This window comes from Mirounga leonina, unplaced genomic scaffold (genome assembly GCF_011800145.1).
Source record: "Mirounga leonina isolate KUSES-001 unplaced genomic scaffold, KU_Mleo_1.0 Mir_173, whole genome shotgun sequence".
Classification (NCBI taxonomy): Eukaryota; Metazoa; Chordata; class Mammalia; order Carnivora; family Phocidae; genus Mirounga; species Mirounga leonina.
The window spans coordinates 33,151,387-33,175,772 of NW_023270447.1; the positions used below are offsets into that span (position 1 = coordinate 33,151,387).

General features: G+C 38.6%; 1 protein-coding gene across 1 annotated transcript in view; it reads left to right on the plus strand.

Annotated features, from left to right (window-relative positions):
• The window catches only part of ERICH3 (glutamate rich 3), a 68,603-nt gene that overhangs the window by 19,954 nt on the left and 24,263 nt on the right, over positions 1-24,386 (plus strand). The window contains 4 exon segments of the mRNA XM_035018260.1: positions 5,228-5,408; positions 12,298-12,484; positions 16,298-16,596; positions 21,934-22,170. Of these exon segments, the coding sequence (XP_034874151.1) occupies positions 5,228-5,408; positions 12,298-12,484; positions 16,298-16,596; positions 21,934-22,170 (904 nt within the window).

Here is a 24,386-nt window from a genome sequence, read left to right on the forward strand (position 1 = left end):
CTTACATTTAATCAAGTGTTTATTAGTACTGTGTTCATAAACAGGTATTCCTTTGTTATCCATGCAAAAAATTAAACTCTTAATTATACTATTTAATTTATGTAAATATTCTGGAAATAAATTATGCCTTTCAGACATAGACCCCTTTTCTTCAACAACAAATAGAGCCTAACAAATGTTAGTTTTGCCAGAGAGATTGCATATTTCTTTTGTTTGACTTTATTTTAAAAATATTTTTTAAAAATTTCCATCTTAGTCAATGTATTATCTCGGTATTTTTTACTCTTGGTTCTCCTCACCAGTAGACTCAGATTTGAGAATGAAAAAGGAAAGCATCAGCATGATTTTAATATAGGGTAATTCAACATATCTCATATAGGCTTGATTTATTTCAGGCCCTTTCCATTCAACAGTGTTTTTGCTTAAAATTAACATTGCGGTTTGGTAACTACATTACTAGAAAGGACTTGAAAAATGGTTTAAATGTCAATTCAACAGTCAAAATATCTTAGCAGCTGGTGTTGCAGAATTAAACAATAGACGAGAGAAAGAACCAAAGATGCTTCTGGGGGTCTGCAGCAGTTGGAGTTTAAGGGCAGACCTCGTAAGCTTTTCAGTTCCTCTTAACACAAGCAAAATGCAGCTGGATAATTTCTACCTCTGAGCAGACTTACTGAATTTATTCTACTGAGGAGATGAAGAAGGGAAGGCTCCTGTGTCAACTCAGCATCCTCAAAACCTGGAGCTCCAATACCTCCAGGAGGATGGGGGCGTTGGGGGACAGACCAGGAATAAGCATGAGACACGGGTTACACAGTGGTAGGAAGCATAGGAAAAGCAAAGGAGGGAGTAGGAGAGAACAAGGAAAAACCAGCATGATAAAGAAGAGAAAGAGAGGAACCAATTGAGTATAGTGAGAAGTTTCTCTTACAACCTGGGGCTTCCTGAAGTCTGAGGAAGGGAACACGGGCACGCTCTTCCTCTGGCTCATTTCGGAACTTTCTCCCCCTGAGGCCTGAATCAGAGCCAATATGGCAATTGCCTGATGCTCCTTATACAGGCTTTTTTTTTTTTTTTCCCCCAAATAATTAATTTTTTATTTGAGGATAATTGACACAATATTACATTAGTTTCAGGTGTACAACATCGTGACCCAACTTCTCTATACAATATGCTGTGCTCACCACAAGTCTAGCTGCCGTCTGTCACCATACCATGCTATTACAATATCTGACTATATTCCCTATGCTGTGCCCTTTATTCCCATGATTTATGTGGGTTTTTTTTACCTTTTTAAAAATTTAAATTCAATTAATTAACATATATTATTTATTTCAGGGTACAGGTCTGTGACTCATCAGTCTTATATAATACCATCAGAGCTCATTACAACACATACCCTCCCCAATGTCCATCACCTGGTTACCCCAGCCCCCCCCCCCCCCCCCCCCCCCCCCAGCAACCCTTAGTTTGTTTCCTATGATCAAGAGTCGCTTATGGTTTGTCTCCCTTTCTGGTTTCATTTTGTTTCATTTTTCCCTCTCTTGTCCTATGATCCTCTGCCTTGTTTCTTTTTTTAAAAAAATTTTATTTTATTTTTATTATGCTATACAGGCTTTTAATCAATCTTTGTCAAAGGTGTTGTTCAACAGGACACCATGAATCAGTTTTCATGTTGTGGTACCTATTGAGTTCCTATAAATGCAGAAAGCTTCTGATGTAGGGCGGGGTCCACTTACTGCCGCTTTTGTCTCAGCAAAGGACAGAATGTGGAATCCCTAATTGTTCCATGTCTGTGTCCAGTCAGATCAATGTTTATTAGGCCCTGGCTAGGTGTCAGCACTGACAAGACACCGGGGCGTAAAGATCAGTAAGATACCATCTTTATCTACTGAGAGTGAGAGGAATACAAGGGAAGAGTTTCAAGGCCATGTGATTTATAGAGTTATATGGGTCTGGAGATTAAAAACACGTGGGTAGGGTTTGGGCCACTCCAATTATGCAGCTGCTGGACCTTTAAACGTATCAAAAGAAATTGCAAGTAGTTGAGAGATAGGAGGAGTTGAAAATATAAGACTTTTTGTTGTTGTTGTTGTTATTTGAGGAAGGTTGAGCCTTATCCCATGGATATTGGGGATTGTTGGAAGACTTCCAGCAGGAGAGTCACATGATCTATTCAGTGATAATAGTTCACTCTCATATGCAGGAGGAAGGAGATTTGGGGAGATACCAGGCTAGAAGTGGGGAGATCAGCTAGTAGAGTGCCTATGCATCCCAGCTTTCCTGGAACAGTTCAAATTTGTGGGGTTTTTCTTTTAGCATAATTATTAATAATATCTCTTTCACTATGTCTCCCAGTTTGGATGATAAATTCTGTGGCTGCCCTACTAACTAGAGATTTATTGCAGGGGTCTAGGTAAGACTCCATGATGCCCGGAGTTCATCAGGGCTTAGCTAAGTGGATGAAAAGGAATTGTTGCCCAATGCTATCAGCAAGAAGAGGCCCTCTGACACCCTTATAGTCTCTTAAATCCACCCCCCCAACTCAGGCCTGAGCACAGATAAAAGATCTCAGTGAAAATTTAGTATATTAATTGAATGCTAAATATTACAAATATGTAATAACTGACCAGTTAACCACTCAACCAGCTTACTGTTTGTCAGCTCAGATTGTACTTGCCTGAGATAACTTGAAAAGAAATGAGAAGGAAAGTCGTAAGCAAGTGGTGTGGAAAGTAAGAAAGATAAGCCTTAGTCATGCGTGGGCATGAGGCCCTGCTCCAGTTCCTGAAATGGAACTGAATTCTCATGGAAGGTTTTGATACTTGCTGGAGGACGGCAGAAAGGGCTGTGAAATCTTGCTAAAGTTTCATCATTCTGGGTCCTTGTAACCTTGGAAGATGGTAAGTATAGAGGCAATTTAGTCAACTGAAAGAAACAATTGTTCATTTCCTAGTGCATGTATTTAATCATGAGCTGTCACTCGGGCCTCCTGTTAGAATCCAGAAAAGGTTACATGGTGGCAATAATTGGGGAATATTTTTAAAAAGAACGAAGTAACTAGACCCAAGAGAAAAGAGATGTTGCTGTCAGGAACACACTTTAGCAGGAAAAAAAAAAAAAAATGATTAAGAGTAAATGAAAAGGTGAAGAGCTGTCATTTCCTTTATTTTACTTTTAAACATTTCAACTTCCCCTTCCTCATTTTGTACATACGAGGCAGGCTTTTCCTCCACCCTAATCTCACTATTACCTTGCATTTATATAGAGCTTATCTCCCAGAAGCTCACAGGGCTACCTCTGAATCCATGCCACTTTGGAAAGTATTGCTTAACAAAAAAGGAGGCGCTCTTATTTAATCCATCCTATCACTAAATGTTCTAGTGGGAGCTGGGAGCCGGATTTGCCGTAGGCTGGTGATTATGTGCTGGACTGAACAAATGCATGTCGAGCTGCACAGCGGCCTAGGCAACAGCAAACATGGCATGACTTTCCAACTTGGTGCCAGGCCTGCCACCATCCCTTTGCTTTCAACTGTGACTCAGGGAGATGTTTCTAATCTGCCAAGAATTATCCAGGTTGCTGACTTACCTTCATGGCTACTGACGTCCCTGAACTATTGTTGTTGATTACCTGTCTATTTGGGAGCTCTATTTGCCACAGGCAAGACAATTTACTTAAATTTTAAATCTTGGACTTCCTTTCCCGTTTACACTTTCCAGACTGTCGTTTGCAGAATTTCATTTAATCAGATTTACTTCCTCTGGTTCTTGCTTCAGAGAAATGGAATTGAATGAGAAAAAAAAAAAAAAAATTCCTCTGAAGTGGAAGGGGACGGGTTTGGAGATGGAAATATTTTAGTAGTTCCTTCAGAAATTTTTGTTGCAGCTTTGTTATTTAAAAAAATAAAAATGCATGTTTCCAAGGCCCCCATAATTCAATGAAATCAAATGCAGATAATTGCTTTGAATTCACTGAAAGTTGGTCTCTTCACATTTTTCATTTAGTTTGAAAATTGATTTTTAGAAAAATGAAGTAGATTAGAAGTATTGCCTGGCCTCTGTATAATTCTCGAGCCGACAGTATTCTTACTGGGCTCTCTTGGAAGTCTCTCAACCAGCCGTGACTATTTCTCTGCCTCCTCGTCTTCCTTTTCCTGCTTCTTTCCTCCTCTTCCTTTTAGAGGTTAGATAAACACTTTGCTCATTCACTCTTGTGAAAATACTTCAGAATATAAATGAGGAGGCCAGGCAGAGGACATTTCTTTTCATCTCTGGCATATCAATTCATTGTTTATTTTATTTTATTTTATTTTTATTTTTTTAAAGATTTATTTATTTATTTATTTATTTGAGAGAGCGAGAATGAGAGAGAGTACATGAGAGGGGGGAGGGTCAGAGGGAGAAGCAGACTCCCTGCTGAGCAGGGAGCCCGACACGGGACTAGATCCCTGGATTCCAGGATCATGACCTGAGCCGAAGGCAGTCGCTTAACCAACTGAGCCACCCAGGGACCCCTCAATTCATTGTTTATTTTATAAATGAATGTGTGAACACCATAGAACAGGGTTTTTGTTGTTGCTCTTGTTGTTGAGTTTACTGTTTGATATGAGAAATAATATTAATAATGTTGGTTCTTCATTGAATAAATGCTTCCTGTAAAGATGGATAGTCCTAGGCATGTAACACACATCTCTAATCCTCAGAGTGACCCTAGAAGGAATCAATCAAACATGTGCCATCCCCCTCTCACATAGAAGAAGATCAGGGAAGGATACATTGTCAGTGCTCAAGTGTAAAGATAAAGCACTCAATTGCAAAAAACGGTTGCTAAATCACAAAATCAATCAAATTAGAACAAAATTATGTCACCAATATTTAATTAATTTGATTTGAATCTTTATCTGAGAACCAGCTGAAAGAACTAAGAGCGGTTTCCTCTTAGTGTCACTGATACTATGTAAAATATCACACACAGGTAAAATAAAAAGAGACAAACTTTGTCCAGATTCCTGGCATTTATATTAAAAATACAAAGCCAAAATGCATATAATTGTTAGAGAGATTTCTTTGGTAACTGGCTTGACTTTTTGTACACTAGGAAGACTGACATTTTATCAAGGTTTTATTGCTAGGGAAGAGCCTTTTCTACTCCTCCTATTACAGTATCATTTCTCTCTGATTAGAAGGTAATTAATTAATAAGCCCCCTTCTTTTGTTGATTCTAGGATTCAAGAAAGATTCATAAAACACCACCGCATAGCAATGCAGCTATTACAATGATCTATTTGGGGAAAACTGTGCACCTGTCTCATGATCACCCAGACTTTCGGGATGAAATAAAAGTTTATCAACAGCATTGTGGTGGGGAAAACCTTTGTGTCTACAAAGGCAAACTACTTGAAAAAGGTACATATAAAATTTGAATTTTTTTAAGTTGCTTAAAGTTGATGCTATAGATAAACTATCGTTGATATCATATCAAAATGACTTCAATCACTCTATGAAATTATGCGTATCCAGGGACTTATAAACCAGCTGCCTCAAAGTAAATCTAGATTTACTGCTCCATGATTGAAACCGAAGCAGCAATTACTCTTGCAGATTGTGGAAGAAAGAATTTGGAGTGATTTAACCCTGTAACAGATTAATTTTGGGATAGAGATATATGATCATTAAAATGTTGCATGAATAAACTGTCCCCCAAATTACAAGTTAACTATTTGGCCTGCCATAGTGAATTATATCATACGTTATTCTAAGAGAAAAATACCAGATTGGCAATTTGTTCTTTAGAAAAATGTTGAGATAAAATCACAAATCCAATAAAGTTCAGGATGAATCACACCTAAATAACTTGGTGCGGAATTTGGCTAGATGGATTTTAGTACATTTCTGCTTTCATTTGATCATAAATCCATGTTTCTTAGCAGAAGATAATTTTTATATCCAATATAGGGTTTCACATATTGTACTGAAGTGGTTTTCATCAATATTTAGTTGTGTGGAATAGCAATTAAAAAGACAAGTTGTTATAGGATTATATTTGTTATTTCCTTGCTTAAGAAACTCTGTTTAGAAAGCAATTGCATTTTTACTAAGTAAAAGAAATACTTATATTTGGGCAATCTTGATACAAGTTTAGGGAGTCTTAGGAGTTAGGGGCAAGAATGGAATTGTTACTTTTGGCTTTTCTGATTTCCCTCATCACTCAAAAATAGTGACTGTTAATTCTAAAAATTTTAAGTACTCAAAAAGAAACTAGACAGATTTAGGGATTAAATATTTAAAACTTTCCAACATAAGAAAGAGTAAACATTTGAATGTTTTAACTTGATAAAGATTTATAAAACCTATTTATAAAAAATAATGCTAGAAACTATTTTTCCCCATTTTATATACCTGGCTGAAATGTAATTTACTTTGCCATTTTGTCATAGCATTTGAGAGTTCATTCCTGCCATTTTGTAGATGAGGAAAATGAGAGAAGTCCAGAGGTACGATGGCTTCTTAAGGTCGCACGCACAGCTTGGGGCCTGGTCAAGAGCAGATCCTGGACCTCTGATTAGGCGCAGAACCCTTGCTCAGTTAGCTGTTCTTAGTGGCAAAGGGTTTCCTACATTTTCATAATATGAGAGGTAGGAAACCCCTAATGATAGTGGGATAGATACACTTAATTTTTGAAAGTGTAGCTTCCAAGTGTTAATATAGAAGAATTGCTGAAATTAGCTATAGTCTACAATTGGAATGAACGGAATGAAACTTTTCCTGGGTCTTGGATCACACTTTCTTCAAGACAGTGCCTGTCTATTTGCCTGCTGGAAAACATGGTACATACAAAAATAAGAACAAGGCTTAGCTAGCTGAATGTTTTCAGGAAGACCACATATACTCTGTGGTAACAGTGCAAAACCAAAGAGTAAGGGAGAGTGTTACTTGGCTAAGTGTTGTTTTGCATACCTATTGATCCTGGGACTGACTTTTGTTATGTCATTGGACAGAATTAAATAACAGAATGGAATGGGGACTTAAATAATTGAATCCTGTCCACATAATAATTTTGGCTCAGCTTGCCCTTTGATTGCCAGGAAAGTAATTGTTGGAAATTGAAAAGTTGGGTGGCTCAGAGTTGACTTGTGGTTCAGCAATCTTAGCAATTTAGCTGGGCTGAAAAGAATCTGCCCGTTTTACAAATCAAAGCTGTGCATGATTCAGTGAAATGTGAATAGGTTTTTAGAAGAGTTCTGTTTAAAAAAAAAAAAAAAGGCGTTTAACGTTCTGCTTGGAGCAGTAAACTAATTAAAAATGTGGCATTCGTTCATTTGTCTTGCTTTTGGATGAGAAATAACAATAAAATTAATTATTTAGGAATGTGGCAAGTGCATCTTTTATTCCCCTAGTAATTCATTGATGTCTTTCAGTTTGATTTCAGACATCAAGCCACATATTGATTGTTTATTATGTACACCTATGAAGTCACCAAGTATTTCTGCTACTTGTGAAGAGTACAGTTCTTCACGGGCATTTTTATTTACCATGTTCATCCTTTCAAACAAGGCAAACCTTGGCCTCCTGGGTTCATGTGGGTACAAAGAGCAAAGTAACTTTTCTTTTTTCTGACCCTCTTACAATCCCTTCCTTTTCTGCCCCCTTTTCCTGTATTTTCATAACCTGATCCTTTGTACCGATTTGTGCATTCCTCGTTACTCCCTCACAAACCAGCTGCTTCACTGGTTCCCCACCCCCATGCTGTTATCTTGTCTTTTGGAACGCTATTCCTTTGTCTGCAATAGGACAAAGGATTTTAAATTCAAGATAGGATTTTAAATTCAAATTTTATCCACCTCGTAAGATTCACATTGAGGCTCTGAGGCTTTCTCAGCCGACTTCTGCTGTGTTTCATCCCTCTCTCCATGGCGGGGGCTCTGAATCTCCCCTGAAACCCGAAGCATTTCATTACACTGTGACTTAGAGTAAATGTTTTTTATTTTTCTTTTACTTGTTATATATATTGAGTTTTTAGTTTTTACAAATACGCTTATTGAGGTGTAACTTATATTCCACAATTCACCCATTGTGAGTGTACAATGCACTGATTTTTAAGCGTTGTATAGCGTTGTGCAGCCATTGGCACAAACCAGTTTTAGAATCTCTGTCACTTCAGAAAGTTCCCTTGTGCTCACTGGCAAAGAAACCTCACTCTCTGTAGCCAGCCTCAGGCAGCCACTGATCTGCTTCCAGTCTCTACAGATATGTCTTCTCTGGACATTTCGTATAAATGGAATCATACAATAGGCAGCATCTGTGTCTTGCTTCTTTAACTTAGCCTGATGTTTCTGAGAGTCATCTATTCACAGCCGTTATCAATGGTTGCCCTCTTCTGATACCACCGAATGTATTCCATCCACTACATGTACATTTATGCTGTTTCTAATTTAGGACCATTATAAATCATGCTGTGATGAATATACAGATGCAAGTTTTTGTGTAGACATCTGGTCATTTCTCTTGAGCAGATGCCTAGGAGTGGATTTGATGGCTTTCCCCCCCCTGAATATGGCCCACACTTTTCTGCTTCTTACATACATGTCTTTTGATTTTTTTGTTGTTGAAAACTGGACATTTTCGATCATGTGTTACAGCAACTGTGGATTCTGGATTCTGACTTTTTCCTCTTGAAGGTTATTGTTCTCACTCTTTTTGTTGTTGTCTGTTTAGTAACTTCTCGGAAATCCATGAAATCCATGCCCCCTCTCCTTGGTAGACAGCCAGTGTAGTGTCTCTGCTTAGATTTTATCTCTTTTTATTTTTTAGGCTGGCCTCCTTGGGTTGTCTCTGTGTTTTCATAGTTTATTGATCTCTAGTGATTTGTCAGAGGTTGTGTTCAAAAACTTTGACCCAGTACAAAGTCAGAAGACTTTGAATAAAGTACAGCCCCCACCTTGTACCATGGATCTGTGTGTGGGTGTATTCCTTTCCTGGGGCTAATGTAACAAATCCCCAAAACTGGTGGCTTAAAACAACAGAAATTTAATTCTCACATAGCTCTGGAGGCCAGACATCTAAAATCAGGTATTATTAGCAGGCCATCCTCCATCTAATAGCTCTAGAGGAGAATTTTCCCTTGTCTCTTTCAACTTCTGGTGATTCCCAGCAATCCATGGCATTCCCTGGTTTGTAGCCCAGGGCTCCCAGCTCTACGTCCTCTGTCCTCACGTGTCATTCTTCCCTGTGTGTCTCTGTGTGTGTCCTGTCCGCTTCTTATAAGTATGTCAGTCATTGAATTTGTTCGACAAAACACTATCCAGGATGATTTCATCTTGATCCTTCACTACTTGTATCTACAGAGACCCTATTTCCAGATAAGGTCACATTCTGAGGTTCTGGGTGGTCATGGATTTTTAGAGGGCAATATTCAACCCAAAGTAATGGGTTCAGGAGTCCATCCAAAGTTCAGGCAGTTTTCAGGTCTGCTTTAATTTTTATTTTCCACCAGGTTTTCTTTGTTCGTGGGTGCAAGCTTCCGGTGGGCCAGGGATGTATGAATAGGTTGGGCCTACTCCAATCCATGCCACTTCCCATCAGCCGGGGATGTGTGGAGAGCTTATCAAATGTGTCTATAATTGCCTTATGGCCTGTATTTCCCTGTTAAGTTTCTGGCTAGCCCACCAGCCTGGGTGCTTGCCCTAATTTCAACTGCAGTCTTAGTTAGCAGGATCTCTGAACTTCCATATTAGCTTGCCTCCAAGATTGCCACTTATTACTGGTAACGCCACTGGCCAAGGCTTTTTTGTTTTCTGCTCCAGACAAAGTCAGCCCCCACTGACAGGGAAGCTGCTGGTTATTTATGGCCTGCCCTCCCCTGTTGGAACTCTGCTGATGAAATGCTGGTGGGGGAGGGGGAGGGAGTGGGGATTCCCTCTGTTCTTATGAAAAGTTCAGTAGTTTTTGAACTGCTGTTCAGTTTGTTTTAAGTCTTTGGTCCAATTTTAGAGACAAAATTTTAAGGGGAGAGGATTTGGGGACCTCACTCTAGAAATCTGGCATATTGTTTTTGTCTCTCCTGCTCAATTATATAACTTCTTGAGTCAGGAGACCATATTTGATCTTATTTTCAGTATTTTAGTTCCTCTTTAGTGCCTAAAACAGTGCGAGCCACTGCCAGTCAACAATGAATAACCATGTTTTACAAATAGTGTAGAATGCCTTCTAACACTGTACATTATATAATCTGTGAGGCTACTCAGTGAAGTGGGTAAACTGGATAGCTCCCTCCACCCAACTCCTTCACCCCCTCCCACGGCCATCCTCATTTTATATGAGAATTCTGAAGTGCAACAGTCCAGTGACCCACCAAGGGACATTCAACTTATAAGTGAAGAACTAGGACAAGGACCCAAATCTTCTAAACTCTGGTCTATATTATTTCCATTATTCCATGCAGAAACCATTAAGTCAGGGTTGGAAAGTGTCATTAAATTTTAAAATATAAAATTAAAAAAGTAATAACAAGGGAAGAAAAGCAGAGGGTGTCAATTCTTGTTCAGTTAAGTTTGAAAAAAAAGAGAAAGGAATGGAATAATAGGTGGATACGCTCTCTAGCCACATGGCTACACAATGGAAGGGCAGTCACCTCGAGAAGTCCACCTCCTGAGCCCATTCTCAGCATTTCCTTAGCTGCACCTTCTTCCTGGGCTGGGACCTCAGGTAGTTAAGGGATGTGATGCCGCAGCATAATAGATCATATGACGTGAATGTCCAATTCAAGTTTCTGGAAAGAAAGCAGTCAAACTCGCTTTCTAGTCAATACTTAGGAGTCCATATATCATTAAGACAAGCGGATTTTTAAATCTGTTGTATCTTAGTTTCCCCAGATGCTAACTTTTCAAGTTTCTCTTCCCTTGTATGTTTGAATTTTACATCACAAATACTAAGGTATAAATGATGGAATTACCTTTCCAGTAATTTTATTCTTTAGTACAAGTTAACAACTGATCTAGGTAGTTTTTAGGGGCAGAGTGTGGTATAAACATAGTATTTCTAGATGACTATGAAATAGGTTAAAATAATAATTTATTAGTTAGTTATTGGGGGCCTCCTATGCCATTGTCCTGGGACCTGGGGAAACAAAGATGAGTCAGACCAGTTCCATCTCTCATGGATTTCACCCAAACATGCAGGACAGCAGACATCTACATCAGGGTTCTCAAAGTCAGGTTCCTGGACCAGAAGCTCAAGCATCACCTGGCAACTTAATAGAAATGCAAATTCTTAGGTCCTAGTGAATCAGAAACTCTGGGGTGAAGCCCAGCAACCTGTGTTATAACAAACCTTTCAGGGTATTCTGATGCACACTAAAGTTTGAGAAGTCCTGGTATTGCCATATTTTTAAACAATTATAATAACAACAACAACAAGGAAGGTGTACAGAGAAATGAAATGATCAACTCCATCATTTGTGCAAGTGGAAGAGTCCAGAGAGACTTGTTTTGTAGGAAGTGATATTAGAACTGTCATGAAAAGCAGGTTTCTGAGTCGCTCTGTAACATAGGGTTTTCTTAGATCCAGAACTTGGGATCTCTAGAGTGAGACCTTTCCAAAGAGCATTATAAAAAGACTTGGGATGATTAAAAATTATTAACTCCAAGCAGCGGTTCTTAATTTATTGGTGGACTTTTGGGTGGGCAGGAGAACAAGAAGGGGACCCAAATCCAAGCAGAACTGAGAATGGATTTGAGATGGAATAATTCTACCTCATCCATATATGTATTAGGCTGGTTCAAGTCATAGCTAAAAATACACATTTATTTAAAAGCATTACTGAGCTCACAGTAGCCTCTTGCCATATACTTTATCAGTAGCTAAATAGCAAGATGAAATCTAGAGAGCTATTGGGACTCCCAACACTGACTCCCCTACTTACTGTATGATCTTGGATAAATGACTGAGTTCCCTTGAACTTTAATTTCTGCATATAGAAACTAGTGATAATAATATTCTCTAAACTTCATGTGTTTGTTGAGAAATAACACACCCAAGATTATTGGACATAATGCCTGGCCATAGTAAGAGCTCATATAATGTTATTATTTTATTACAAATCAGAGTTTTATAATGCCTTGGAGTATTTATTGTAAATAAAAATAATAGCATGTGTTTTTATGATTAAAAATTGTCCTCAAGTTGGAAAGGTGATCTAGAGCATAATATTGTACTTACCTAATAGAAAAGTGTGATTTTGAACATATTAGTCCAAAATCAGTTGCTTTCACTGATGTATTTACTTTTTTAATTCCAGAGACCTTTCAGTTTGTTTCCAAAAGGCACCATGGTTTCCCCTTCAGTCTCACCTTTTTTCTGAATGGGATGCAGGTGAACAGGTTAAGCTCCTGCTGTGAATATAAGCATCGGAAAGGTTCCAGACTTGGAGGCAAAGGAGGCTACTTTGGGTTTGTGTGCGTGCAGAGATCATCTCCTTGTTACAAGTATGGAAACCAGTGTCCTTTGGTAGAGGGCACGTTTGCTACATTTTCCTCTTTATGCTTCTACTGATGCATTTCTCACCACAGTTTGTTAACAAAGCTATCAGTGTAAATGAGCCCAAAATGTCTAAGTTAATGGTTGCTTATTATAACCCGGTGTGTTGTGTTTTAAATTATTAGATCTAAGTTAGATTTCCAGATGTATTCTATCATGGGGATAAAAGCTGGTGGTGTTCCAAACTCTGTTTCTCTCTCTCTCTCCCTTTCCTCATACTGCTTTAAGTTCTGTTTATGAAGTGAAGGAGAGAGGATGTTTCATTCTCATTCTTCTTAGGAACTGGTTTGGGAGTCCCAAAGCATGTGCCAAGCATCTGTCTTATATGGTTGGGCGTGACAGGTCATGCTTGCATTATGGTGTGGCCCGGTTATCATTCTCATGCCCCTAGTTTTAATCTCAGGCATAATGAAATGCATGATAAAGGGTCAATTTTGACTGTTGCTTATCAGCTTTCATATTGGATATTCTGTTTGAAATTAGGACACTTGCTTGTAGGCTTTCTTTAATTTTTTTCTGCAAGTACTCATGGAATATTGATATATGCCAAGCTAGAAAACAGGAGTGAACCACCCAAAGTTCCTGCCCTTGTGGAGCCCATTCTAATGGGGGAAAGGCAAATAGCAAGTAAACCAATTAATATGTGTCAGATGGAAGTGTTGGGATCAACTGGAAGTTCTCTGCTGATTGTTTCTGTATTTTCAGTCATCCAAGAATTTATCAGCTGAGATTAAGACTTAAGGAAGAAGGCATTGGAGGTTTTAGGGGAGAGAAAAGGTGTGAAAGAGTCATCCAGCAAGTGGGACAGTCAATGGTCTAGAGCAATATAGTAGGAGTGCCCAGATGTACTTAGGACCCACCTGAGGCTGTTTTCCTGTTCCAACTCAAATATACTTTCTCCATATTTGTGGGCAAGTCATTTAACAAATTTCTGTTTGCCTCCCAGGAAAGCTAATGAGCTTATATACAGTCATCCATGCACAAACACATTGCATTCTTTGAGAGTTGCTGTATAAATCCAAGCTGTAAATGTTTGGTTGTAAACACTTTCTTTGGAGGTTTAATAATCAGTACTAAAATCTGATGGATGACATCTACTTTCCTATTTAACACTTATTACTCCATGCACAATTTTTATATGATTTCATTTGATTCCCTCTAGCTTCTTTCTTTGACCTTTTCAAATAATAAAAATAAAATGACTGTGATATTAAAGAATAAGGCCTGTTAGGTCTGCTAACTTTTTAAAAATTTATTTATATAATATAAATATAAAATAAATATTTATAAAATTTAACATAATTCACTTATTATATAACCTTTTTGGGGGGATCACATCCATGATACTTTTAATTATTTTAAGGGGGTGTACATGAATGCCTCTAATTTGTTAAAAAAGAAATTAATTTTCATTCATTTTAAAAGTACTGGCTCTGGAACTTTTGTTATGAGGAGGGAATTATTTAAAACAACAATAGGGAGTTCTAGTTCTAAAAATGATTAGGAATTACCTGTTTAAGGTCTTCAGAAAACAAGAACGGCTCAGCGGTGGTCAAGTCTAAGTGTGGAGTTTGCACACTTGTACCCATCCCTCAGTCGTGGCAACTGAAGAGACAAGGTAGTTATTTTCAGTTGCTAGAGTGAAGCACAGAAGGAAGAATTGCCTAGCCAAGTAGAATGCAGACTGCGTTGAGCTTTAGTAATCAGAATCAACACCTCAAATTGACTCAGAAGTCAAATAGGTAGTCAGTGACGAGGAGAGCACAGATGTAGCTCACTTTGTTCATCCAATTCCCCTAAGCAGATGGGCAATAAAAAGTCTGTGAATGCAGTAGGGAGGCATCAAAGCCTCTACGTAGTCACAACATAAACCAAAAGTAACAGCAGATCAGAAGCTCCAAATCGATGGATTTGGTGTTGCCATTGATAAGGGAAGAAGAGCTTGAACAGAAGGCAATGCTAGTAATCATATTCTGTGAAGATTCATGACACCTTTATTCCAAGGAAAGCAGTGTTCTAAGTACATCATCATTACAGGCAAGAAACATTTATCGTGCTTAATATGGGGGAGGTAAGTGTATTCTTATTATCTCATTTTTTACAGCCTGATAGTTACTTTGAGTGCAAATCCTTTTAGCTTTATTTTATGGGGGGATATTGAAAAGATAAGTGATATAACTAAGTTCTCATAAGCTGGGAGGATTGATGCCTATGCTATTTCTAGACTGGGGATGGCTGAAATTCAGTGAAATCTTTAGCTCAAGAAATTGCCATTAAATCTAATTCACACTGAGGCAGTTTTCAAATTTTACATATTATTTCTGTTCTTCCTGGATGGATACATCTTGACTACATTTGGATCTGTTTTCACCTGTGTGCTCTATTGATTCAGTTTCCCACTAAGTTGTGTAGGGAAGGGGACGCAGGTAGTTCTAGAGGAGGAGGCTGGTGGAGGCTGACAGTTGCCAGGCACTTTTCTCAGGTCACGGATCATCTCTAGGCCTTGGTGCGAACTTCTCCAGGTTTTGTTAGTTTCTGGTGAAGAGTGTGAGCACTTTCCCTGGTGGGAAGCCCTGCAGTGTAACATCTGTCCATGGGGCTGTCCTTCTGGGAGGGCTACACCCGTAATCTAATAATATCTTTGTACCTCGTTGTGAGGGGATGGAGTCTAGCAACCCTGAGCCAGGATCCAGCTCCATCACTAACCTGCTGGGTGAGCTTGGGCAAGGCATTGAGGCCTGCCAGCCTCAGTTTCCTCCTTTGTCAAGTTGTGATGATAGTTCTTAATGCGTCACTCAATCATCTTACTATTAGCATAATCATATTTTTATTAATGTATTATTGTACATTATTGTATAATATTATCATACATATTATTGTATGTATATGTATTATTATCATAATTGGAATTCTTATTTCAATATTAACTTGAGAGATAGGAAAAAAGCTATAGAAGGATTTATTCATGTTACTTTTGTTATGACTGATTTTTTAAAATATTTTTTAATGTCTTAATATATTCAGATCATCTGCTTGTTTCACCAGATTTGACTTTGAATGACTTCATGACCTCTACAAATTATTGCCATCTCCAAAGAACGAAAGCTTATTGCCAGGAAAAGTCACTAAAAGATTGTTGTACGGGCTTCAAAAGGCCATTCTAAAAACAATGATGACGGTTCTATTAAAATAAGCATGCAGGCTTCCGAGGTGTTTATTTAAAGGGCACAAGAACATTTGACTATATATGTTTCTTAAAAAATCAATCATATTTATTTAGAGTCAACCTTGTATAGAAGTCTTTTGTTGTTGTGTTGTTGGAATAACAAATTATCTGAGACTGAATGGCATCTTTCTTCTCCTGATTATTTTTATCTCAGCTTCCCTGTTTATATACCTGAATGTTCTTTTATCACGTAATTCTCATTTAAGAATTTGAATATGTTTATTGGACTCTGTAATAAGGCTAAAAAATGCTTTAAAGGCACAAGTTTTAGCTTGTGACAACTGTTCTTAGTTGTTAAGTTGTTTTCTTGTTCAAATTACCGTGGGTAAAATCATTAATAATTGATTGTGTTCATTTACAAGAATTAGTTATGAATCAGAAAATAAGTTTATTCTAATTAACTATGTGTACTATAATAAAATATTTCTTACAGTATTTCTTACTGGAATAAGAAATAAGTGATTTAAAAAGCTTTGAGGTTCCACAATGTTATATATAAAGGTTAATAAACACCTTATGTTTACATTTTTCATAGGTGCATTATTGCAATGGGCCTTGACAAAAATCCAACTTCACCAAAGCCTAAGAAAGAAAAGACTATGGAGAAAAGAGAAGAACTGAAGAAGGGTGAGGGGAAACTGAGGAAGGATGGAGGGTACATGATACCGAGAAGGAGTGAGATGGAGGGGAATAAAACCACTTCAGTCATTTTTTCAGCTCAAGAAGAAAAAACAGGGATCGTAGAAGTGAGAACAGCTGTGGAAGAAATGGAACTTAAAGGAAAACCAGGACAAGATGTTTGGGAAGATGCCCAGGAAAATATATTTAAATACGGTAATGGATACCACAGAGTTCTTTTGTTGTTGCCATTGTTGTTTTGCTTCAGTCTTTAAAATGCCCTTATTGAAATGTGCAACAATACCTACTATATGTTACTCAGTTACAGTCTTCTGCCAGTTCTGTTGCATGGAGGGATCCCTGAATACCTTCTCCCTCTGTTTTGCATGGAGGCCTGTGTCACCTTCCTCACAGAGGGCAGGCCTGATTCTGGAGAGGTGAAGGTGCTTGCAGGGGCAGGAGGGGAAGGAGAATTTCTGTCTGCGTGAGCCAGAAGCTCTGTTCACTTCTGCAGAGAGAGATCAGGTTGACCAAATAGAGTTTTACCTTTTTTTTTTTTTTTTTTTAGTATTTGAATGTACTTGCTTTGGTGAAATTGATGCTTGGGATCAGGTAGGCACAATATGCTTATATAGTAATAAGAGTATTCCATAAGTAAAAACAGTTGACATAGGCTCGGGGTCCTGGAGCCAATCTGTCTGCCTTCCTTGTTATTCTCTCCTCTCCTGTTCTCCTCTTCTTCCTCCCCTCCCTCACTCTCTCGCATCCTCCCTTCCTTCTTACCTTCCTTTCTCTCTCTCTCTCACACACACACACACACACACTCACTCACTCATATATAGAGTAGTGATAATAACCAATAATGGAAGTGCCAGGCATTGCGCACTGGGCCAGAGCTTTCCACACAGTACTTTTTTTTTTTTTTTTTTTTTTAGAGAGAGAGACTGTGGTAAGGAAGGGCAGAAGGTGAGGGAGAGGCTCCACACCCAGCATGGAACCCCACACTGGGCTCAATCCCACAACCCTCAGATCATGACCTGAACCAAAATCAAGAGTTTGACGCTTAACCAACTGAGCCATCCAGGCCCTCAACACGCACTATTTCATTTTATCCTTACCATTCATTGTGATAGATATTATTACTCCCTCCATTTTACAGGATAGGAAACTGAGGCTCAGACACACAGACAGAAGCAGAACTAGGATTTACACTGGAGGAGAGGAAAACTTTTTCCTCAACCCATTTAGGTTCTTTGACTGGGTCCTTGTAAATGAGACTGACAAAAGAGATTAAAACAGGAAAAACAAACAGAAATTTATTAGCATGTGCATTGCACATACACCCAGGAGTATTCAGTGCTGAGTAACTCAAGGGGGTGGTTAGAACTTGGGCTTATGTAGCATCTTAGCAAAAGTATAAGACACTTTTGGGGCACCTGGGTGGCTCAGTTGTTAAGCGTCTGCCTTCGGCTCAGGTCATGATCCCAGGGTCCTGGGATCAAGCCCCGCATCGGGCTCCCTGCTCTGCGGGAAGCCTGCTTTTCTCTCTCCCACTCCCCCTGCTTGTGTTCCCTCTCTCGCTGTGTCTCTCTCTGTCAAATAAATAAATAAAATCTTAAAAAAAAAAAAAAAAGTATAAGACACTTTTAAAGAAGTGACAAGACAAAGGAAAAAGCACTGAGCTTCTGGGGCAGCAAATTATGGGAAGGCAAATATATGGCGAAACAAATGCTAGATAAAGGCTGGTTTCAGTGAGGTTGTGATGCTGATTCCTCGGTGTTTTTTTCTGGACTGATAAGGGTGTGGAGTTATCTCCTTTGATTAACTTCTGTCCTTCCTGGATAGAGAGGGGAGGGGAGACACCTTCACAAGTTTATGTCCTGCTTTTAGGCAAATAGGGGGAGGGTAGAGCACTCTTCTTGTATCTACTATTTCTCAGTTGCCTTCAGCTCAAAATAAACCGGATGCCAAAGTGGCATATTCTGGGCCGGCATACTCTGCCACACTCCAATACCCGGGCTTGTCTAATTCCAAAACCCAGGCTTTCCCAACTGTACAACCTCCTTTTCTGTACAAGCTATCCTCGATGTTACCTGGTTGTGGGTGGTATGTCCAAAGTCAGAAAGGGAGAGCTGCCTGCCTGTCCCACTTACAGCAAGGAGATAGCGCTGGGATTAAAGGACCATTAGCTGTGGGCTGGGATGACCTGTGGAAGAACCGGCATCAGGAAAGGGGCAGAGCCCTCATTCCTCCTTCTCCTCTCATCTTGCTGCTGCCCAAGGGTTTCAGAAATCCCAGAGAAGAATTACAGAGCTATTATAGCACTGGACTTTGTTTATTACTGGAAGAATGCGATCATCTTAAAAAATATTTCACTTCTAACACTTTGACCCAGTTTCTCTCTCTCTGTGATCTCTTCTAGTCTTTATTATCTTAGATTGAAAATTTAAAACTATCTACGGTGATAGCAGTAGCACAGAGATGAACAAATTGGACGTGTTTTTATGTGTTTTAACTTTCAAGACATGTAGGTTTATTAAAGCCATGCTCAGGAGAGGCTTTTATATTCTTCATTTTTTTTTCTTAAACCAACCTGGCCAGGGTTATGAGTAGTGTACTTTATGCCTATGCTGTAGCTTTTCCCAAGATCTTTCCTCTGTGTTGGCTAGTTAATGGATTTGTCCTTTAAAAAAAAAAGAAGAAGAAGAAACAGAGGCAGCGAGGCTTCAGCTCTCTGCAGAGCATCCGCTGATGGTAAAGGGCAGCAAGAAACTTGAGTGGAGGTCAGTGAGAGAGGGTTGCAGCTGGACTGACGTCGACCTCGTGTCAACTCACTTCCTCATTAGTGGGGATGGTAAACAACAAGCTAATTAAATTCTCTGGAAGAAGGAAGATGAGATGGGAGAAACAGAAGCAATTATGAAAAGGAATCCAGAAAGCATGCCGCCAGTTCACTCGGATTGAGAACACGAGTAGCTCACACAAAGGAGGTGGCTCTGAGCTCTCATGCTAATTGAGTGCTCATGGTTAAAGGAGAGATGACATTTAGGTGTAATGACAGTAGTGGGTAGAGCAAAGCCAGGGCAGCCTTGAATCTCGTACTTTGAGACAAAACACAGAAGCTTCTGCAAAACAGAATGTAGGGACTGCTCTTATGGTTCAGTACATGTTCCTTCAATTTTATGCTCTGCTTCAATAATATAACTGTAATTGTGTCCTGATTGTGGACAATTGTACTTCTCCAGTTTTAATCAGGTGCCTCCATTAGAGTATATTTCTCTTGGTCTATGACCAACCCCTTCCACCCCCATATTACTACTAATCCCTAATAATTATTAGACATGTATTGCTCATGACATTGTACTAAGCATGTTCCAGGGATGATTATTATATCTTTTAAAAGATTTTATTTATTTATTTATTTGAGAGAGACAGCAAGTGAGAGAGAGCACAAGCAGGGGACAGAGGGAGAACCAGACTCTCCACTGAGCAGAGAGTCCGACGTGGGCTCCATCCCAGGACCCCGAGATCATGACCTGAGCAGACACTGGAGAAGCTTCTCCAACGGAGCCCCCCAGGCACCCCTGCCCCAGGGCTGATTGCTTTAATAGTCACCACTGCTTTGGGAGGCAGGCACTACCATGTCACGGATGAAGAAACTAAACCTTGAAGATGTTGTGCAAATTGTGTAAAGTGACATAGTTAGCAAGTGTTTTCACCTGGACTTGGGCACACGGCAGCCTGCCTCTAAAACCCTCAATGTCACCACTATGTGACACTATTGATGGATTATAGCAGTTCACTCATGTTCTACTTGGCCCCCTGTTTATCCTGTGACCAGCAGCAAATATCTGTAAAGTGATAGATGCATGTGTTTCTCATGCCTGTGTGTTCTGTGGCTAACCTAAACTCCCCCTTTTACGAAGTCTTCCACGATTTCCAAATGACTTTCTGCACCCCCTTTTTTAATTCCATTCCATTCATTTGGCACTATTTCATGTAATTAATCATGAGTCCTATATGAAAGTCCATAGCAATCAAGCCCAGCAGTGATGAAACTAACATTACTGAGGACCATGCATAAAAACCACTGTGAGTACTGTATCTGTTGTGTATTTGCATCTTATTTCCTCCACAAAAATTGGAAAATCCTTCTCAAAAAAGGCTTATTGATTGACAGCTGACTGGGCCAAGTGAGGAACTATCCTATTATTTGGCCTGAAATATTTGGATAAAAATATTTGTTTTTATTAGTATTTCCTGTTTCTTTCATACACTATAAACCAAATTTTTCATCTTTTTGCTTATTTATAATTTGGTTTACAGATAATAATTCGCATTTCATGTTCTCCATATTAAATTTTTTTTGTGAAAACATTCTTGTGAATTCTCTTTGTTTGCCTGTCTTCATTACATTAAGTTTCTGATTTCACTTTTCCTCTTACATCTTGCTCATACAGTCTCTGTATTAACAGAGCTTTCTTCATATGCACAGGGCCTGCATTTCTAAATTAAGTTTCTTTCACCGGGGCAGGGTGCATAGCTCTAAGTAATTACCTGACAGGCCCCCACCACTGGCAAGGAAGCTGGAATATCTAATAACTAAAACACACAAAATGGGGAAAGCTTTATTTTCCCTATAATTTTTATTTTAAAGATAATTGTTTATTTGGTTAATTGGTTCTGCATGAAATCCTTTTGCTCTCTATCCTTGGCATGTTGTCATTTCAAGATTTTTAGGTTTTGGTGGAGGAAAAAGGGGAACAATTAAATATGAAAGGTGAAAAATTATAACCACAAGGGACAGCTGGAGTTTATCTGATGTGACAATCTCCTTTTTCTGCTGTGGATTTGTTGCACCTCTGTAGGGAATGAAGCAAATTAGTGGCTGTGACAGGAATGTTCTATTTTATAAGAATTTTTTTATCCTTGGAATGTAATTATTTCATTGACTGTAGGGATGAATAATGCATATGATTTGGGTTCTGGTCTAGGTATAGAATGCCTCATAATGCCTTTTCTTGATGTCCATTTGGTTCTCAAAGAATGTGCTATTCACAGTATTACTTCTCAGGGCCTTTGGACTTGATTAATTGAATTTTCCACTTCACTATTCATTAACTTGATATCCAAATATTTTGAACATTCTTCATATGAAATATGACCTCACTGGGTCTCCAAATTAACTTTCATTATTACAATCCTGTTCTCTTCATTTTTAATTTATTTCTAATTTATTGTTTTTCTATCAAGTTCTTCTCTTGTCCATTTTGGTTATTGTAGATGATGATGTCCATTTGTAAATGAACTTTCATTAGGTTTCAGGCTCGTCATTTGGAGCTTTATTTCTTTTGTGCTCTTGTGTATGTAACTGATTGCAATCTTTGATCATTTGCTGTTGGTTTTCCATGTTCAGTAATTGTGTGAAAAAGAAGCAAAGAAAGGCCCAGAGAAGAGAGTGTAGTGGAGTCAAAGTTCTCATTAAAGTAAAACGGGTTAAGTGTCAGAGATTCTATTTTCCTTCTTATAGTGGTGATTTTTTTTTTCCCTCAGAATATGAAGAAGATTTTGAAGTAGATGAGGAGAAACAAGATGAGAAAGCTAATGAAGAAGGACAGGCTGATGATCAAATGAATGAGATGTCAAAGTCACCCTCAGATGATGGAAAAGATCATTTAGACCCTGAAAAGGAGAGTGAAACCTCATCGCAGAAGGCAGCAGATGCTGATGACAATATGAAGGATGAAGGGGATGGATGCTGTGACAGTGAGCTGGAGGAGGATAAACAAGGCAAGTTGTTTCCCAGGTCACGTGACATGGGGTGTTCAGCAAGTGTGCTCACTCCTTTTCTTTTCTTTATATTTAATGGGATGATCCTCTTTTAAGGGAACGTTTAGAGCCTGGTTCCCTAACCAGAGAATGATGATCAATCAGGCTTCCATAGATACCTAATTTATGGGGTCATTCCTTAATTCCTTCTTTCCTTAGTTTTCTGGGATTTTTCAACAGGGGTCAGGTAAAACTTTTAGTGACATGTCCTCTGTTTACTTAGAAAGTTACTCCTTTTTTTTTTTAAATCCCAAAGTATCCCCTCTTACACACACACATGCATGTGCATTTGTGTGTGTGTACACCATTTTGTAGCCTTAGAAAAATGAAAAGAAGCTCCCATTCAGTTAAAGGGAAAGTTGAAGATTCCTACCCTAGGTTCACTTTTTTGTCTTCACTTACCTTGCACACAGGATACTGGCATCTTAGTTTCATGGAAGGATTATCTCTTTTGGCAAAGGAGGCCACAGTCTTTAAGCCTAAAGTGACTCTGAATTTTCATGGGGAAAATACAGAAAGGTTTTTAGGTAGAGAAAGAAACCCTTATCATCTGAGACATACCTCAAACATTTTAAGACTTTTATAAAGACCTTAGTTCCCCAAAATAATGTTCAGTCAAAGAAGGAACCAATTTCTTGCTTTGTCCTGTAAAAGGGTTTCGTCAAGGTTATGTAATTCTTTTTTTTTTTTTTAAAGATTTTATTTATTTATTTGACAGAGAGAGACACAGCGAGAGAGGGAACACAAGCAGGGGGAATGGGAGAGGGAGAAGCAGGCTTTCCGCAGAGCAGAGAGCCCGATGTGGGGCTCGATCCCAGGATGCTGGGATCATGACCTGAGCCGAAGGCAGACGCTTAACGACTGAGCCACCCAGGCACCCCAAGGTTATGTAATTCTTAATCAGAGATCTTTCCTGGTACATTGAGGGCATTTACCAGTTACAACAGTAACCCTGTCATATTTAAGTATATGTATGTCTTTGTAGTTTGCTTTGGGCTAGAGAATGAGGTTACATTATGATGACTTTCTTTTTTTAAGATTTAATTATTTATTTGACAGAGAGAGAGAGAGAGAGATCATGCGTGCACAAGCAGGGGGAGCAGCAGGCAGAGGGAGAGGGAGCAGCAGACTCCCCTCAGAGCAGAGAGCCCAGTGCGGGGCTGGATCCCAGAACCCTAGGATCATGACCCAAGCCAAAAGTAGATGCCCAACTGACTGAGCCACCCAGCCACCCCTATGATGACTTTTTTAATTGCTGTCCATTTCCCCCATTCTTTCCACCTCTCAACATTTTTTACTGTATAAAATTCAAAATTTTGAATTGAAGGAGTATATTGGGATAATATAAAATAAGAGTAAATTCAGTAACCAAGAGCAAATATTTTAGTTCCACTCCCTTCAAGAAATAATTTAAGCAAACCTATTCTAAAATTTCATGAACACACATAAAGGCAATAAAATACAGAAATTATTTAGAGTAAAAGAGAAGATAATTTTACTAGGAACCATAGATGGGACCATCACTAAGCTTGAACTAGAAATTTAATCCTGAGTTTCCTGACAGTCAAAGCAAAGAGTGAAGCACAAAGTGAAAATTTAGAATGATGTTCGCTATCAGTAAACTTGAAAACAGGATATGCTGTCACTTTTATTACAGTTGAAAGATCCACTCAAGATTAATGGCCAGGCATTGAAATATTTTTTATAAAGTCTAAACTGGGCCCTTTCTATAATTTCTCTTAATACTTACACTTTATGTTTCCAGGCATGCCTAATATATAAGTCTTTTCTCAATTTAATGTGAATATTGGATTTACGTTTATATTCCTATATGACATAGAGAAAGTTAAAGAATTCTATGGAAAAGTGATGTCACATGAATCAAATTTTGAAGAAATTATATGAGTGACTTGAACCCGGAAAAGAACTGAAAATGTGTTTGCATGTAAATATAATGGTTCAAAACACAAGGGACTCAATTTTTCATTTCTTCAGTAATGGTGGGGAATTAACAAGTATTGATTTCATGAAGATTCAGTACATTCTTTGAATATTTGGTCATCTGGGATTATTTTTGTGCTACATAATCATCTTATTTTCTTAGGATCAGATGGATTTTTTCTAAGACAGAATAAATTTTTATGTTCAAACGGAGAGGGATATAGGCTAGTACTTGG